The 18,097-nt window shown below is 48.0% G+C and overlaps 1 protein-coding gene across 1 annotated transcript in view; it reads left to right on the forward strand.

Annotated features, from left to right (window-relative positions):
• The window catches only part of LOC138492926 (vomeronasal type-2 receptor 1-like), a 402,451-nt gene that overhangs the window by 128,277 nt on the left and 256,077 nt on the right, over positions 1-18,097 (forward strand). The window contains exon 2 of the mRNA XM_069620220.1: positions 14,228-14,519. Coding sequence (XP_069476321.1) covers positions 14,228-14,519 — 292 coding nt within the window. The remainder of the gene's footprint in view (positions 1-14,227; positions 14,520-18,097) is intronic.

Genomic DNA, 18,097 nt, shown 5'->3' on the forward strand with positions numbered 1-18,097 from the left:
AAGTGGGAATGACATATAAAAGTATATAAAATCCATTATATATACACAACCTGCTAAAGTGCTAATACATAGTGCAAATCTAGGCCGCATTCTCATACAGTGATGTTAATATGCTTTTCTTTTCGTTCAGAGATGTAAAAGACATTACATTAAAACTTTTGTTGTTTTATCTTATGTCAAGGTATTAGGTACATACAATAGAATTCTGGTACCAGTGTATCATGTAAGAGTAAGGGATTTCTCTCTATCTCTCTCTCTCTCTCTCTCTGTCTCTCTCTCTCTCTCTCTCTCTCTCATCTGTTTATGTATATACCTGTATATCCTCATCATGTAATAAAGTGCAAGTGCATCATATAGCCATGATAAAAACACAAATTCTACAATGTATACATATTCAATAGTAATGTGCTAGTATAGTCTAAAAGCCATTTAAATGCCATGATGGTACCCATTCTTCATGTGTGGTCCCAATTTTCACATAAATGGGAAAGTGACATAGTGCTCATTTCTTATGTAATTATGAAGTCCTATGAAATACCTTGATACTTTTATACACAACATTTGCAGTTGTTCTCCTGTCTTTTCATTTATAGACCACATTATATTAAATTACATATTTCGCCATAAGTCGCTAAGAGTTCTCCATCTCAATGTGTGTAATCAAAATAAGAAAGAATAAATATAAAAAATAGCCAAGGAATACGGCGCGGAGTTCCGAGCAGAGTTCCAGTCTGCCCCAGAACCTTGCTGCGAGAGGTCGTGCTTCTGTACCAGTGCTCCACTTTCACCGCGTTTTATCGCGTTTCACCTTTAAGAAAAAAAAAAACCAGCCCAACCAACCTTCAAAAAGCCCGTGGCCGCGCGGAGCGCGCGCGGAGTTCCGAGCAGAGTTCCAGTCTGCCCCAGAACCTTGCTGCGAGAGGTCGTGCTTCTGTACCAGTGCTCCACTTTCACCGCGTTTTATCGCGTTTCACCTTTAAGAAAAAAAAAAAAACAGCCCAACCAACCTTCAAAAAGCCCGTGGCCGCGCGGAGCGCGCGCGGAGTTCCGAGCAGAGTTCCAGTCTGCCCCAGAACCTTGCTGCGAGAGGTCGTGCTTCTGTACCAGTGCTCCACTTTCACCGCGTTTTATCGCGTTTCACCTTTAAGAAAAAAAAAAAAACAGCCCAACCAACCTTCAAAAAGCCCGTGGCCGCGCGGAGCGCGCGCGGAGTTCCGAGCAGAGTTCCAGTCTGCCCCAGAACCTTGCTGCGAGAGGTCGTGCTTCTGTACCAGTGCTCCACTTTCACCGCGTTTTATCGCGTTTCACCTTTAAGAAAAAAAAAAAACCAGCCCAACCAACCTTCAAAAAGCCCGTGGCCGCGCGGAGCGCGCGCGGAGTTCCGAGCAGAGTTCCAGTCTGCCCCAGAACCTTGCTGCGAGAGGTCGTGCTTCTGTACCAGTGCTCCACTTTCACCGCGTTTTATCGCGTTTCACCTTTAAGAAAAAAAAAAAACCAGCCCAACCAACCTTCAAAAAGCCCGTGGCCGCGCGGAGCGCGCGCGGAGTTCCGAGCAGAGTTCCAGTCTGCCCCAGTCCGCCCCGGGAGCAGCGGGCTGGCAGCTGGCGGCTCTCCAAGGACTCACGATCTGAGGGACTGATGTGCTGAAGTGCCACAAGGATAAAGAGGTAGGATTCCTCCTGTTTTCTTGTGTCTGCTGGCGCTGGTTGCGACCCCACGAACCATAAGCGGCTTTACCTCAGCGCCCGGCAGCCTCCCAAGATTTACCGCTACCGCCGGCTTACAATTGGCGGCAAGCTACTGACTTGGTTCCTCTCTCCCCCCCACCCATCCACTTTCTCCCTTCCCCCTTCCCTCCCACCCCCTTTCCTTCTGTCCGTCTCTCGCTCCCTCTCTGTCCTTATCCCTCCCCTATCTCTGGCAAGCTTTTTTTGTCCCCCCGCTTCCTCCTCCTCCTCCCTTCTCTTTTTTCCCCCTTTTCCCACTGCCGCTCCTCTTCCCTCTCTTCCCCTTCCCTTTCCCCCCTTTCCCCTTCCCCTCTCCTACCCGTGATGGAGGAAGACCTGGACCAGCGTCTCCTAAGGAGCCGCACAAAGAAAACCTTAACGTCAGCGCCCAGCAGCGCCGCAGGTTCTGTCCCGTCTCTGCATCCGTCAAGAGCGTTAGCGGCCAGCAACCCGCTTTCGCGAGAAAACCTGGGTCAACCTGACATATACTTGGATCACGCTCACCCTGGGTCCACCAAAGAACTCTCTCTCCCTGGTAGAGACAACGATCACGGACAGAACCCACCCTTCCATCTGGTGGGACCAAGCAATGCATCTGTACTACCTACATTCTGCCCGCCCTTAGAGCCACGGTCCTCTCTGTCTCTACAGGCTCCTAAAGACAGAGCACTTGGAGGCCGCTTGGGCCAGCGGAAGTCTTGGGATATCGAACCCTTCACGGCCCCCCCCGCACCGCTTCGGTGAGTGACCACCCCTGTGCGGGGACCGGAGGGCCCCTGTCAGGGGGTCTGGGGGCGGGCCCAGTTCCAAGTGAAGCGACATGCGAAACACAACTTCCTCTAAACCCGCCTGCTCGGCCGGCCACCAACCTCCAAGAAAGTTCAAGTGTCTCCGACTTGTCTCAACAGCCACAAGACGCCCAGCGGTCACTCCACCTGACCACCAACCTTCCCGCTCAGGACCCGCTCTTCATTTCACATGTCATTCCGGCTGCTCAGACCACTACGGCCTTAATTCATCCTGCTATGCCGGGCAGCCGGGTCCCTTCCTACTGCGGTGGTGAAGGACGTCTAGAGAACCCAATGGCCTCTCCCACCCCACCCAAGACAGCCCAGCACCCCGCACCGGATGCGTCTATACCTCCAGAGATGGGCAAAGCGCCAGCCTCGCCCGGCAACATCCCCGACACCGGGGCATCAAGGACGTTCGACATCCTGCCCCCAGTTTTGCATAATCTCCCAACTTCCTCGAATCCCCCCCTGGAGGAGCCTAGTGAGGCAGACTCCGACCCCTGTTCTGAAACCTCAGACAAGGGCAGCCGTAAACTGACAACCCACCAAAAGAAAAAAAGATCTATCTCCAAAAAAAAAGGCAATACGGCTTCTAAGTCCACCGATCCACTGTTCACAGTCAAACCTACAGTCGCCTCCAGACAGCCTAAAAAGGCTGCTTTGCAACAAGGCCAGAAGAAGAAGCCCCACACAAAAACTACTCTACCTATTCCACTTCTGTCGAATGCTTTGCTGAATTTCTTCCAGACGCAAGGCAAACGGAAACTGTCCAATGACTCAGAACTCTCAGATGCGGAAATCCTTGAAGCCCTGGATGAGACGCCTCAGACGTCTAAGTCTAGGAAAATCTCCACTTTCGTCAATCCCCAGGGCACGTTTCCCGGGCAAGTCCCGGCTCCAACGACATCACCCTGCGGGCCACTAGAAAAGCCCTTCCCGCAGTCTGATTTAGGATCCGTCCATTTTGTCACCCTGACTCAAACTGCATCCGAAGCTGTTCAACCAATTGCACCAGCGCCAGCCACGCCAAGATGGCAGGTCTCAGCTTCAAGTCCACCAGAGCTTGGTCAGGCGATGGCTCCATCGCCACCGCTTCCAAGGCCGGCGGTCACTACAGCGATCGATCCACTAAGCAACAAAAGGACCTCCTATCAGCCCCTTTTAGAAATCTTTGACTTGCAGCACCCCAAAGGGGGGCCACAAAGAGAAATGTCGCCTCAACCCTGGACAACGAACCACCTGTTCACCACGTTGCCTGCTGCCAGTCACCAAGACGCCCTGACTCAGATTCCTCAAACAAGGGACCCAAATCTGAGATCTTTTAGCACGTCTGACCCTGGAGAGTACAATTCCAGGCGCAGGCACTCACTGGCAAACCCGGCGGCTCCAGGACCAAAGGTCTCGTCAGCAAACGGCAGATCTGATCTGTCCTCATCATCTCAGAAAGACTCACCCAACACCAGAAAAGACCTGACAACAATAATGTCGGCAATTACCATCTCTATGGCCCCGTTCTGCAAATTGTACGAAACGCTAAGTGATGTTTCAAAAGACAACACGGCCATCTTAGCAAGTATACAGTCGAAGCTAACCTTCTTAGAAGGCTACATAACAGCTATTGACTTAAAGTACGAATCCCCGCCCTTAACAAAAGAGGCGATAGCCTCAGATCTGGAGCGGTCTGTGGCCTCGTCATCAACACAAGGCCCTTTACCACCAACGATAAAGCACAAATCTACACAGACGTCCCAGGCAAAATATTCAAACGAAATTGCTCCAGTGTTCCTACACAAAGCAAAAGTGTCGCAAACACCCAACCTGCCTACACCGATCCCAAATCTGGCTGTGGGAACCTGCCTAGGTCCGACTCAACCCCTGCCTAAAGGAAAGAAAATCCTGAAATTAAGCGGGATCGATATACCAATCCCACTAGTCGACAAACTAAATGAACGTATCCCCCCACGGGAGGACCTGCCCTCCACCTCTAGAGATCCTGGAAGCACGGCCGTAAATATCACACGCTCAGGCTCCGTGATGGATCTCACCCATTCCCCTAGACCGATAGCAGAATGTGTGACCTCAGGCATACAATCATCAACGCCGCCTGGCAAGGGGCATTCCGCCCCTGCGAACGACTCTACTCCTTGTGAGACTAACCTGAATTCCAGAGCGCCTCATCACTCCAGCCGGAGGGAGGCCCCTGAGCTGAACAAAACGACGAAGACCCGACATACCGATGCTCCATCAAGATACTTGTCGGATGCCCAAAGCAGACCCAGGACGAGAACTCACTCAGCCAGGTCGTCCCCGCAGGAGCTGCGGACATCCAGAAATGCAACAGACAACCACACTCTCCGCACAAGGGATAATTCTACTCGTGTCTTTAAAATAGAGCAACTTTCGAACAAAGATAAGTACATCATCCTGAATAGAAAAACTGTGTTAAAAATTACATCGAATACACCCTCGCTACGCAAACTAACCTCGGATGATTTCAAAAGGGTGGAGCCTTATCACAGAGACAATAAAGCGAAAGCCTACCTACACATCTACTCGTCTGCAACTCAAGATATAGGCCCCCTAGCTAGCGACGAACTTAAAGCACAAGGCCTTCTACTGTCAGAATTAAAGACTCCGGCCCTTAAGAACAACACACAGGACCGGCAATCCCCACACGGAAGACCTGGTGCCCATAGTCCATCCCAACGGCATACCGATCGAAGAGAGACACTGAAGTCACACTTTTTTTATCCATCAAGAACCCGGAAGCCAAGGCAAGACTCACCTGAACGCCCCACAAGATCCGCCGGGGGATCTCCGGACCCACTTCTACGGCCATCACAACTTTCCAAGCGGTCTATCGACACTCAAAACCAAGCCAGACAACGTCTGCGGCACTCCCCTTATCAGCGACCTCGCAGGGCGCAAAGGAAACTAAGCTGGAGAGAGCAATCTCCACGAAGAGCTCTCGCACCTCATAGATCGGGTGGGCAACCCAAACCACCACCGTCGCCAGTTCCGAAAAAGTCTGTTCCTCAAACTGGCCCTTGGGACTGGATAAAAGGGGCTCTATCATCCCACCGCCTCAGATAGCAATTACCCAAGGAAGCCGATGACCACCTATGCGACAAACTCTTGTCATTGGCCTCCTGGAATACCAGAGGTCACGCCCATCTGACTGACCCTAATACCTCTGACCTGGGCCATTTTGACATCTTCTGTCTGCAAGAAACTTGGCTCCAAGATACACCCTCTATGGACGGGTATGACATTGCGATTTCGCCGGCGACAAAAGGGCTACTAGGCCGTCCCTCAGCGGGCCTGCTCATCGGTGTACGGTCAGACCAAAACCTAAAAATGCTCAGGACCACAGCTAGATCATATGGGGTATTGGCAGTCCTAATTGATTGGAACCCTGCTTCGGGACCTCTAAATCGCCGGTCAAAGCAACCTTCATCCCCACCACTCGCTTTGATCACCACTTACTGGAACCCGCAAAGAACCACAACGCAACTTTTCTGCCAAACTATGGCAGAGGTCCTTGATGAGATCCTTATTGAATGGAACACTCCCTTCATATTGGTATGCGGTGATCTCAATGCGAAGTGCAGCCAGCAGAAGACAGACCGAAAAAAACCATCCGACGCAACTGAAGCAGAGCACAGAGGACAAGCATGGATGACCCTCATGGCATCCCGGAACCTACACAACGTTGCCTGGATCCGCGAAGGGCAGACGCTTCTCCCGACCTGGGAGAGGGGCCGGCTGACAGCCACATTGGATTATATTTTTGCGTCTCAAGCTTTGTGTGCTGCAATTCAAGACTTCAAGGTGGTTAAAACGGCCGCCAGCGACCATAACATGCTCACCACTTCTTGGAGCTCCCTAGCGAGGAATTCAACTTCCTATTTACCATCGATTGAAACAAATCCCAAACAATCACGCCTGCGATTGACCCTGACCAACATTAGAGCTATCACCGATCAGTACGTGGCCGAATTTGGGATCGACCAACCTTCCGTGCCATCGTCCAGGCCGGACTACTATCCCATGCTCCTAAAATATAGGTGTCACCCGGCAGTGGGCCTAGCTACCCCCAAATCTTGCACCCACCAGTACGACCTGGAAACTGCGGGGAAAAAAAACGGCCTGAGAAATCTCAGAAGGCGTGCAAAGGCCACCAATACCGAAGAGGCATGGGACCGCTGGAGAACTGAAAAAAAAGCCTACAAATCATGGATTAGGGCACGTCGTGCTGTTTTATACCAACAGGACGCAGAATCTATGATGAAAGTTCTACACGCAAAAAAAACGGCAGATTTCTGGGACTTGGTGAACGCCTCGCAAGGATCCACAACCTATAACATGAGTAATTCTGTCCCAGAACAAGTTTGGGTCACGTTCTACACTAATCTTTTCGCCAGCCTAGCGCCGGATACGAATTCGTCCTTTGTCACCACCGGAGCACCCTGGATCGATCTCTCTCTAACATCAACTATAAGTACTGCCATCCAAAAGTTAAAATCTTCCAGAGCCCCAGGCCCGGACGGCCTGTCGAACATAGATCTAAAAAAGCACCACGTGGAATGGGCCGCCTTTATGAGCATTCTGTTTGACCACTGCAGATCTACCAGACAGATCCCATCATCATGGTGCAAAGCAATCATCATACCTATCTTCAAACGTGGAACCAGAGAAGCACCGGAAAATTACCGTCCGATTGCCCTATTGGACATAATGGGAAAAATATTTGCCTCCCTCCTTTTAGATCATTTCCACCGCTGGGAGAAAACAGCTCCCTGCAGCGATCCTTACCAACTAGGCTTCAAGAAAAACGGTAGCACCACAGTGAACATCTTCATACTTTCAATTCTAAAAGCCAAAATAAAACAGGGAGCTCCTGCGGTGTACGTGGCTTTTATCGACCTTTCTCAGGCGTTCGACAAAGTGGACCGACCTAGACTATGGAGAAAGCTGGCAAATTGGAACTGTCCACCGGCCATATTACACCCTATAATAGCCCTGCACACCAACACCTCTCTTAACGTCCGTCTAAACAAACAGGGGGCCCTGTCCAGAAATATTCAGACGTTCAGAGGTGTCAAACAAGGCTGTCCTCTAGCTCCGGCACTTTTCGTGGCTTTTTTGGGGGACTTCAAAGATTCGGAAGCGCTGGTGCGCTGCTTCCCCCCAAAGTTTGGCAATCTCCCCCTGTCCCGTCTCTTATATGCCGATGATATGATCCTGTTTGACCAAACTCCGATCGGCCTCCAAAGGCAGCTGGACAATTTGGCAACCTACATGACCACCAACAATCTCCAAATAAACCAGACCAAAACCAAAATCATGATCTTGTCCTCTCTACGCCACCCGCCGAAAACCACCGGGTCTTGGTCAGTTTGCGAAACCAGAATCGAAGTGGTTCAACAATTTAAATATCTAGGTGTGCTCTTAGACGGGTCGCCACATGAAATCAAAATGCAGCAACACCTCTGGTCCAAAACAAGGCAACTGACTTCCCAATTACGAGCACTCGACAGGAAGTTTGGCAAATTTTTATTAATGCCGGCCATCAATTTCTACAAGGGTAAAATGGTACCCTCTCTGACCTACGGCATGGATGCCATGTTCACCATACCGCCCCAACTATGGCGTAAACTAGAGGCCTACATATGGAAGTCCCTTTTAGGTCTGCCGAACGCTATTCCCATAGAAGCAATCAGACGAGATCTGGGCCTTTTGTCTCTAGGCGCTACTGTCAGTGGGGCTGCTCTTGCCCTATTCAGGAAAACCTTAATTAAAGACAGTCTGCCAATCTTCAAAACAATTGGGCAGGAACTTGAATCAACCACCACCAAGTCGGTCCAAAAGTGGGTGGATCTTCAAAAAACCAAATTGGAAGGCCTGCAATGTTCACTCAATGACCTGATAACGAACCCACAAAGAGTAAATGAAAAACTAAAACTGCAGGACTGGATCACCACCGTGGACAAAGCAGCTTCCATCAAGTGCTTAAACCATCTTCCTCCAACCTACAATAAACTGAAATCTCCCATGACGTACTGTCTGCGATTTCCAGATAAAAAACTGCGCTCAACTTTTCTAAGGGCTCGTTTAAATCTGCTCCACACCCGCGAAACCTTGGGAAGAAGACTACAGACCAGTTCAACTACATGCAGATTGTGTGAAGACCCTGGCTCTGTGGAGAACATCCGCCATCTGCTCCTAATCTGCCCGGCTTTGAACGTCATTCGCGCCCCATTTCTGTCTCCGCTTTGGTTAGACTCGGTTTTGATCGAGGAGCACACGTGGTGGTGCCGCTTAATATCTGGCGAGAAGTCTCGTTGGGCGGTTGTCACGGCCAAAATATTGGAAGCAGCCTTCACAAAAATTGGCGGCATAGCTAGTGGCCTGCCGACCATGGCTGTTTAACTGATGGTTTTCTGCTACTTTTGAAAACTACTGTGCAGCTGAGTCGCTGGGTCTTAACTTGGTGAACCTTTCTTTTGATTTTCTTTTGATTTTCATCTACTGTAACCATCAACTTCTTGTAAAAATCATTTTCTTTTTCTTTGATTATACACAAGTAAAATAAAAAAAAAATAAAAAAAAAAAAATAGCCAAGGAATACCAACAGTTCTTATCAAACAAAGACTGAGTAGGAAAAAAGGGGGGGGGAAAGGCAAGAGAAAATAATAAATAAAATAAGCTCTAGGAAGGAAACGTAGAACGCAAAGACAAGCAACAAAAAAGAAAGAAGAAAGAGAAGAGGGAAGGGACATTGTCAAGACCATTTAGACCCCCAGAAATGTGTACAATTCTTTGTCAATATTGTGACCCATTGGGTATTTACTTTCAAAGTCAATTATATATTTTGTTTCTTCTTGTCGTAGAATTTTTTCACTGTCGCCTCCTCTTAGGCCAGTTATAACTTTGTAAACACCAAAGAATGTAAGGCTCTTAGGGTCGCCATTATGGAACTCTGAGAAGTGTTTGGTAACGGGATATGAGTAGTCCTTATTAACAATTGCCCTTATATGTTGCAGAATACGCACTTTTAGTTTGCATTTTGTGCTGCCCACATACCATTTGAGGCATGGGCACATCAGGACGTAAACAACCAGCTCAGACTCACACAAGATTTTGCCCTTAATTTGTATCGATATCTTGAGGATGGGATGGATATAACTGCTACAATTAAAAGCATATTTACAAATTTTGCATTTACTGCATTTAAAAAAACCATCCGATCCCCCAGAGAGCCAATTTCTGCCTTTGTGTATATTGTCTGAAGCCATATAACTTTGCACTACTAAGTCTTAAATGGACACGCTCTTACGAAAGGTTATATCTGGGCATTCTGGCAATAAATTGCCTAAATCTTTGTCCACTTTTAAAATTTTCCAATATTTGTTGATAATGTTCTTTATATTGGGTGCATGGCTTCCAAAGGTTAAAATCAGTCTAGTGGTATTTTCTTCTGTTGTGTTGTTCACATCTGATTTTGACATTGTCAGCAGGTCTTGTCTGTTCATATCGCGAACTTTAAGATAGGATCTCTCGATGACTTTCTTTGGGTACCGTTGTTGTAAGAAATTATGGGCTGTAGTTTGGCATGCTAGGTCGAAATCATTAATGTCACTACAATTTCGCCTAATGCGAATAAACTCGCCATATGAGATACTCCGCAGGAGACTTTTTGGATGGGCACTGTTTGCATGTAGAGGGATATTAGCACCCGTAGTTTTCCTGTGAAGCTCACACCAATTTTCTGTCCCACAATTTTGACGTTTACATCTAGAAATACAATTGAGTTTGTGCTATGTTGTTCTGTGAATCGTAGATTTAAGTTGTTAATGTTCAGAAGTTTCACAAATTCGCACCAGGATTGTGCTGTACCATTCCAGATGATAAATAGGTCATCTATGTAGCGTAGCCATAATACTATTTTTTCTGTAAGAGTGTCATTTTTCTCTGCCCATATCACTGTCTTTTCCCAGCTGCCTATCATAAGATTAGCATAAGATGGCACAAATGTGATACCCATTGCGGTGCCTTGGGTTTGACGAAAGACCTCATTATTAAAGAGAAAAACATTATTTTCTAAACAGAGTCTCACAATCTCAAGAATCATGGTCGAATGTTCAAGATAATTCAAGGATCGAGTTTTTAGAAAGGTTTACAAGCCTTTATCCCATCCTCATGTTGGATTGATGTGTAGAGTGACACTACGTCCATGGTGGCCAATAAATATGTCCGTTCCCATGGAAGGTCATCAATTTTACATAAAAAGTCTGTAGTGTCTCTTATATAGGATGGTAGCGTGGAGACGAAAGTGCAAAGTATTTTGTCCACAAATCTGGACATATTTTCAAGTAATGAACCGCATAATGTAACAATGGGTCTACCTGGTGGTTTAGTTGGATTCTTGTGGACTTTTGGGAGGAAATATATTATGGGAATAACTGAGTTTTTTGTGAATAGGTATTGCACCATTTCTTCCTCCAAGATACCTGGCTTTGCCACTTGGTTAGGAAATCCTAAAATTTACTCTCAGTTTGTTTAATGGGATTTTTTGTGAGTTTTTCATAGCACCTCACATCGTTCAGCTGACAATATATATATATATATATGCAGTGCTGCAACAGGTTTGTGTGTATTATTTATGGATATGTGTTTGTGTGAGAAGTGCTCTGGTCAGTGTGCACACAGGTGCATTTGTATGCAGTGGTGGGGCAGTCTGTTTGTGAGATGGCGTGTGTGTATAAGTGTAGGTGTGTATATGTGTTTGCCTTTTGATGGCGGCTATATTCAGTGTTGTGGTGTATGTGTGCAGTGCAATGGTGGGGGTGGGTTGTGTGCAGTGCAGATCTCTGTGTCGTGTAGGGGATCTAGTGGTGGTGTTAGTGTGTAGTGTAGTGTAGTGATGGGGTGGTGAGTGATTGCAGTGATTGGGTAGCACATGCAGGTCAGTGCTAGGGGTGGGGCGTAAATTTGTATGACAGTTATGTGGCAGTTTATCTCTGCACAGTGCATTGATGGGACTGTGTGTCTGGGTTTAGGGCTATGTGTGCATGCAGTACAGTGATAGGGCATTGCGTGGGTGAGAGTGGCATGTGTATGTGTGTCTGTGTACTGTGCTCTGTCAGTGTGCAAGTGTGTAGTGCAGTGCTAGGGGAGGTGTCGATATGCAATTCTGTGCTTGAGCTAGTGTGTGTGTGTGTGTGTGTGTGTGTGTGTGTGTGTGCAGTGCTGGGACTGTGCATGTAATGCCGTGTGCACACGTGCACAGTAACAGGGATTGGATGTAAATGCAACCATCAGGTGGTATGTGCAGTATTGTGTTGGGGGAGTGGGCATGTGTTCATGTGTGTGTGTGTGTGTGTGTGCGTGTGGGCACATGTTCAGTAAAGGGGGCTGGGATGTAATGATTCTTAGGGGATATGAAGGGTATAGTTGGCAAATGGTGACTGTCTAACACATGCCTATATATGGATTAATTTAAAGCTAACATTGTTGTCTGTATCCGTGTTTTTGTTTACCTTCTCTTTCTCCTACCTGCTGAAGGTTTTCTGATCATCTCTGGCTTTCTATATATATATATTTTGGTAAACCTGTATTGTTTCCGAACATTCGAGAAGTTCTCCAGTGACTCCCTACTGCAATTCTTTATCTCTTTCTAAGCCACAAAGCTGACATTCCCAGCCCAATTTCCTAGTCTAAAAGAAGAAGCAGCCATGCACATAGATTTGAAGCTTTTATATGGGTATTGCAGGCTGCCATTTATCATGTGTCTATTACAGTGGCAGCTCTTCCATAATGTGTGAACGGGTGCCGCCCCCTTTGGACTAGCCAAGCCAGTCCAGTGAAAGCACAGAGCACTCCCCCAGCTACAGCTACACTTAGCAGGTGAGGGGGTGCTCCTGGGCTGACTTTAACTGTCAAATGGCAATGTGGTTTCCCTTTGACCACTTCTGTTCCCCAGCACACATGCCCAATGAAACATGCAAGGGTGGGGGTGTTTTGCTTCCCCACCCTTGCATAGCCCATTGGGGATGCAGGTTGGGGAATTGCAGGTCTAATTGTGCATAGGGGTCTCTCCTACGCCTTTCCGCACATTTAGATTGATTGAGGTGTTAAGCTTGGAACACTCTGGCTTCCCAGTACATGTGCTGGAACCAGGAACCTTTCCTTGCTTGTAAGTTCCTGTTTCTAGCTACGTGGGAGGTGGAGGGGCTCCCTGGCACGTGGTGCAGGGACTGAAGAGCAGAGTCTGTACCAGGGCTGAACGTGGGAAAAAAGGAAGTATGAATGTATGTGTGTATGTGTGGTTTTGGTTCTGTAAGTGTGTGTGAGAATGAAAAAAGCATTTGGTGTATGAGTGGATGCGCAAGCCAGAGAGCGAGTAGATGCTGTATGTGTATGAGTAAGGTAATGTATATATGAGCTAGTGAATGCTGCTATGACTGTGTGTGTGCTGAGGTGTGTGCCAGCGCCAGGAGCCACTGATTTGGGGCAAGCTTATTTGATTTTCTTAATGTAGTTTGGCATTTTTCCTAGGCATCAAGGGTAAAGCAAACATAAGTACATGGCAGAACGTGCCTACTTAGATGCATGTACTTAGGCTATGTGTTAACACTGTGGCATGCAATTTTGTACTGGGCATGAGCGGTAATGCAAACAGGATACGTGTTTTTTTAATGATGTGCTTTTGCCTAATACAAACCTTGCAAAACTATGTAATACAGTTACAACATCTCATGAAACATACAGTTAATACATTGATATTTCCTAAAATACTTTACAAAACTGTGGCATGACATCTTTTACTGGGCATCAATGGTAAAGCAAACATGAAAAGTGTTAATATGTGGTTGGACTGGCCTACTTTAGTAGAGCTAATCTTGCTATATTTTATCATTGTGGCATGGCGTTTTCTACTGGACATTAATGGTGAAGACAACGTTATGAGTGTTCATACTTGGCCATACTGGCCTACATTGGTGCAGCCAGTCTGGACATGTTTTCTTATTGTGGCATTGCATTCTTACTGGCAAAGCCAGCAGGAGTATTTTCTTTCATGGCCAGAGTGGCCATGTTTTGTTGTAGTATAATTACTGGCAGTTTGCGTAAAGGAAACATGGTTATGGTCTTATATTCGAATACTAGCATATATTGGTGCAGCCAGCATGGAAATGTATCAGTATCGCCAGCATGAAAATGTTTTTTATAATGGCATATATTGTGGGACAAGGTACAAGAAAATGCATTGGAAAATACTCCCCGCCAACCACCTCCTGCTTGTTTCAAGCTCTCACATTGATGGGTTGCGCCCGTATATTTGTGTGAAGCATGTCCGTCCATGGTCTATTATGTTACTTTTAATATTATAATATAATTAGTCTCATGTACTTCTGTGGACAATTGTATGCACACGACCAATGTTCTTCCATTTGTTCCAAGATGTGGAAACTGTCAAGTAAGTAGATTTCTAAATTTCTAGCACTGCTAAGCCATTCGCAGTACTGTATTTAGGATTCCGTGTTCGTAAATGTAATATTTCTCTTTATTTTTGTGTGTCTGCAGCCTATAACTTGGGCAATAGCATATTGTTTATAGTGGATTTTTGCAGCATTTGATGAGAGCACCCACCCACCATCACTGTATTTGTGCACTAATGGATTTGAACAATATTCCTTTGTTTTGCAGGTTTAATTTCCGCAGTTTACGCTGGGCCAGGGCCATGATGCATGCGATCAATGAAATAAACAACAGGACAGACATCCTTCCCGATATAACTCTGGGATATCAGATTTTCGACACATGCTTCACAATATCCAAAGCTGTTGAAGGCACCTTGACCTACCTAACTGGACAAAATGAAACCATGCCCAACTTCCGGTGCAGCGCGGGCGCTCCCCTGGCAGCAGTCATTGGAGCGGGCGGATCAGCCTTGTCTATTGCCACTGCAAGAATTCTCGGACTATATTACTTCCCACAGGTATGTTTTTTTGATTTTACATTAGTGTCATGGAAACAAAGTATGCACCGTTTTGGCAAATGTATGCAATGCGTGGGGTACGGAGCGTTAGGTGGGCTCAAAGTACTGGCTATTAAAATGCTGTATGCATAGTAAACCTGAAACAAGACTTTAAGTGATCTGGGTCCAACTGGTCCAAAACCTGGTAAACTTGCCAACAGGTCCACCAGACGGGTCCCTCATTTCAGCTGAGATTGGCCCTGTCAGTGGGAGCTCAGAGTGGGGCGACCGGACGTCCCCGTTTTGCTGGGACTGTCCTGGTATTTGCCCCTTGGCCCCGCGTCCCCACTGTTTTTCAAGTTTTAAAACCCCGTCCCGGGATTGGAGGGACGGGCGACTATGGTCTCGGTTTTAGCCAGAAACCGATAGACACAAATCCCGAAATCAGGCCCTGCGCCGCTCTCTGTGCTTGCTTTTCATGTGCCCATTCCCCCAAGCAGTCCAGACCTGGATTACCCTGGACAATTTAGGGTCAAAACCCCAAATCCTTACACATTTATGACCGTGTCTGAGCGCCTCATCTGAAACGATTTCAGCCAAACAGCCTGTTCTGTGGGTAGGTTCGCATTCCCTACCCATAGAACAGGATTGGGAACCTACCCATAGAACAGGTTATTTGGCCATTTTCGTTCTCACTTGATGGGCTCCCAGATGGGCTCCCACGTCATTATAAATATAATGGGAAGGGAGGATAGCTCAGGAGCAATGTGCTTGCCTTGGATGCAAGGCGACACGAGCACCAAAGGTTCGATCTCCGGGTCCGCGTGTAGAAACCTCTGGGTTTTAAACACTGTTGCCAGCCTCCATGGGGTTAACCACAAGCCCTGCCCACAGGAGGTCAGACCGACGTGACGTTGGGTGAGGGAGTTGGAGGGATTGTGGGAAAGGCGCGGTTGGCAGTTACAGTTTGGCAGTGAGAATAAAGGGAGGTTCTGAAACCCTTCTCCGTGTGTGTGCGCACTTTATTTTGTGCCCGGATCCCGGGCAACACTGGCGACGAGGACGGTCCCAGTACGCCAGACACCCCTCACTGCCTCCTCCTCCTCCACACGGGCAGTCCGCCCGACGCTTGAAAACCAAGCCCTCCTCCACACGGGCATTTCCGCCCCAAAGCTTGTGAAGCTGAGCTTTTCTTCTCTTCAACACGCGTGACCCGCTCGATCCACCTCCTCCTGCCACCTGTCACAGCAACCCAGACTGTGCATCACACGGGTGGCCCGCCCGCCCGTCCAGCACCTGTTCCAATAAACCAGCGATCCCGCTGACCACGCGTTTTGGCCCAGAGCAGCCCGTCCCACCTTTTCTTCCCGCACCAGCCCCCCCCCCGCGGAGTGCCGCAAGACCCAACACGTAGCCCGCACCAGGCGGCCCAGGCAGCAGTTTGTAGTGAAGTTTTCGTCCTCCACTCCCTGGGAAACGTACACCCAGCAGCCCACAGCATCTGCAGGGCCCATGGAGTCTGCCAACAAGCAACACGTAGGACACGCGAGCCCCGTGGGCTGAAAACTGTGAGTAGAGGCACCCTCTGGCACACAGACTATTTGAAGTCCAAGAAGTGCAACCTGGCCAACATACCCATAGCTAATACACACATGCCACAAGCCACCAGTTTGCCACAACCACCATTCTGCAGACATCCTCACTGAAGCAGTGTCTCCCAACCATAAGCAATGGCCACGCTAGCCAGTCCGCCCTACAAAATGACCAACCTTGGATCACCGCAGCCACCAAGGGGCCGAGATGGACCGAGTGGATGGATGATTTCCACCATTTTGTCAGACGATCAGGGGATGGAGACTCTCCGTACTTAAAGGACATTTTTTTTAACCTGGTGGGGGGAGGGGAAATCAAAACCATTGTCAAGACTGTACCTGCAACAGAACAAAGTGACTTTGCAAAACTGATCAGCGCCCTGGACAAGCTACTCATAATCGAGACTAACCGCAATTATGAAAGATACCTGTTCAATCAGTGCTCCCGAAAGCCACAAGAAACTGTAGAGGAGTTCATAACCAGTCTAAGAGTAAAGGGAATGCACTGCAAATTCGATGAGTTCTCCCTGGAAGAAGCAATCCACCTGAGAGTCATAGAAGTGTGTCTAGCGCCCGCACTAAAGAAGCAGCTGTTAAAGAAGCCTCTCACCATCCCTGAAGTAAGCGAGCTCACCCGCATATTCGAAAGAGTCGATGCGCAAGCTGCATCCATGACTGGTATCAATAATCCAAAACAAGACTCATCGGAACTCATAGCTGAGGTTCAGCCACCTCGCCAATATGATAAGGGTCCACAGTTTCACAGGCCACAAACAGCACAAATTCCACGGCAACAGAGACAATGCTACAGGTGCGGCATGGCATACCCGTACTCAGGTTCCTGCGCAGCGCTATCACAAAGATGCACAAACTGTGGGAGGGAAGGACACTTTTATTCAGGATATCGAGAAGGGAGACCCTTCCCTACGATGCCACCTCAGTTCCCGACCAGAACGCCGTTCCGCCTGACGCCCCCACAGGCCGGTACGCAAAGATACTACCAACAGAATCAGCAGAGACACGTAAGAGCGGTTGACGAATATCAAGGTCACGAATACGCCCAGGCTCAAGAATACTATGACCGGCCACAACAGCTGATAGACGAATATGACAATCCCCCGGAAGAGCATGGTGAGGACACACAATATTATGATCCACCAGCAACTGCATACTAGATGCAATATGACCCACAACACCAGGATGAGTATGTCAACCTTGTACTCGACAACGAGGAAGCCAGAGAAGCACCAACAATACTGATTAAAATGGAAAACTGCATTTTTCACTTCATGGTGGATTCAGGTGCCACTGTAAACATAATGGGTGAACAAGAATACATGAAAATCCCACGGCCACCAGCGCTTGAGCCCTCACACTCCAGAATCTTCCAATGGGGCGCAGCCACACTGCTACAAACAATTGGACATTTCACACGCCATTTTCTCCTAAACAGACGCCAAGTGGACACCGCTATCCACGTGATCAGATCCCTCAGAAAAGGCAGGTGCCTACTCAGCTATCACACAGCTTCTTGTCTAGGACTAATCGAGATTCACGTGGGGGCGGGAGACACAATCACGTCCGCCACGATCCACCAAGAGCCAAAAGAACAGATTAGAGCAGTACGACAAGAACAGTCACAAAACATGATCTCAAGGGCGGACATTGAACAGAAGTTCCCAAACATATGCTCAGGTCTAGGAAAACTGAAGGGTCCCCCAATCAAATTACACATTGACCACAATGTGCGTCCGATACCACAACACCCGAGAAGAGTCAGTTTTCACCTTCAAGAGGCAGTATCACATGAGCTGGGACAACTACTCGCTGATGGCATTATTGAACCTGCGACAGGTCCTACACCGTGGGTGTCCCCACTTGTCATAGTACCCAAAGAAGGGGGCAAACTGCAATTATGTGTCGATATGAGGGTAGCCAACACTGCCATCCAACGCGAGAGACATCCAGGCCCGTGCATTGAAGACATGGTCGTACAGTTAGATAAGG

The sequence above is a fragment of the Ambystoma mexicanum genome, chromosome 10 (genome assembly GCF_040938575.1).
Source record: "Ambystoma mexicanum isolate Mex_15411 chromosome 10, UKY_AmexF1_1, whole genome shotgun sequence".
Lineage (NCBI taxonomy): Eukaryota > Metazoa > Chordata > Amphibia > Caudata > Ambystomatidae > Ambystoma > Ambystoma mexicanum.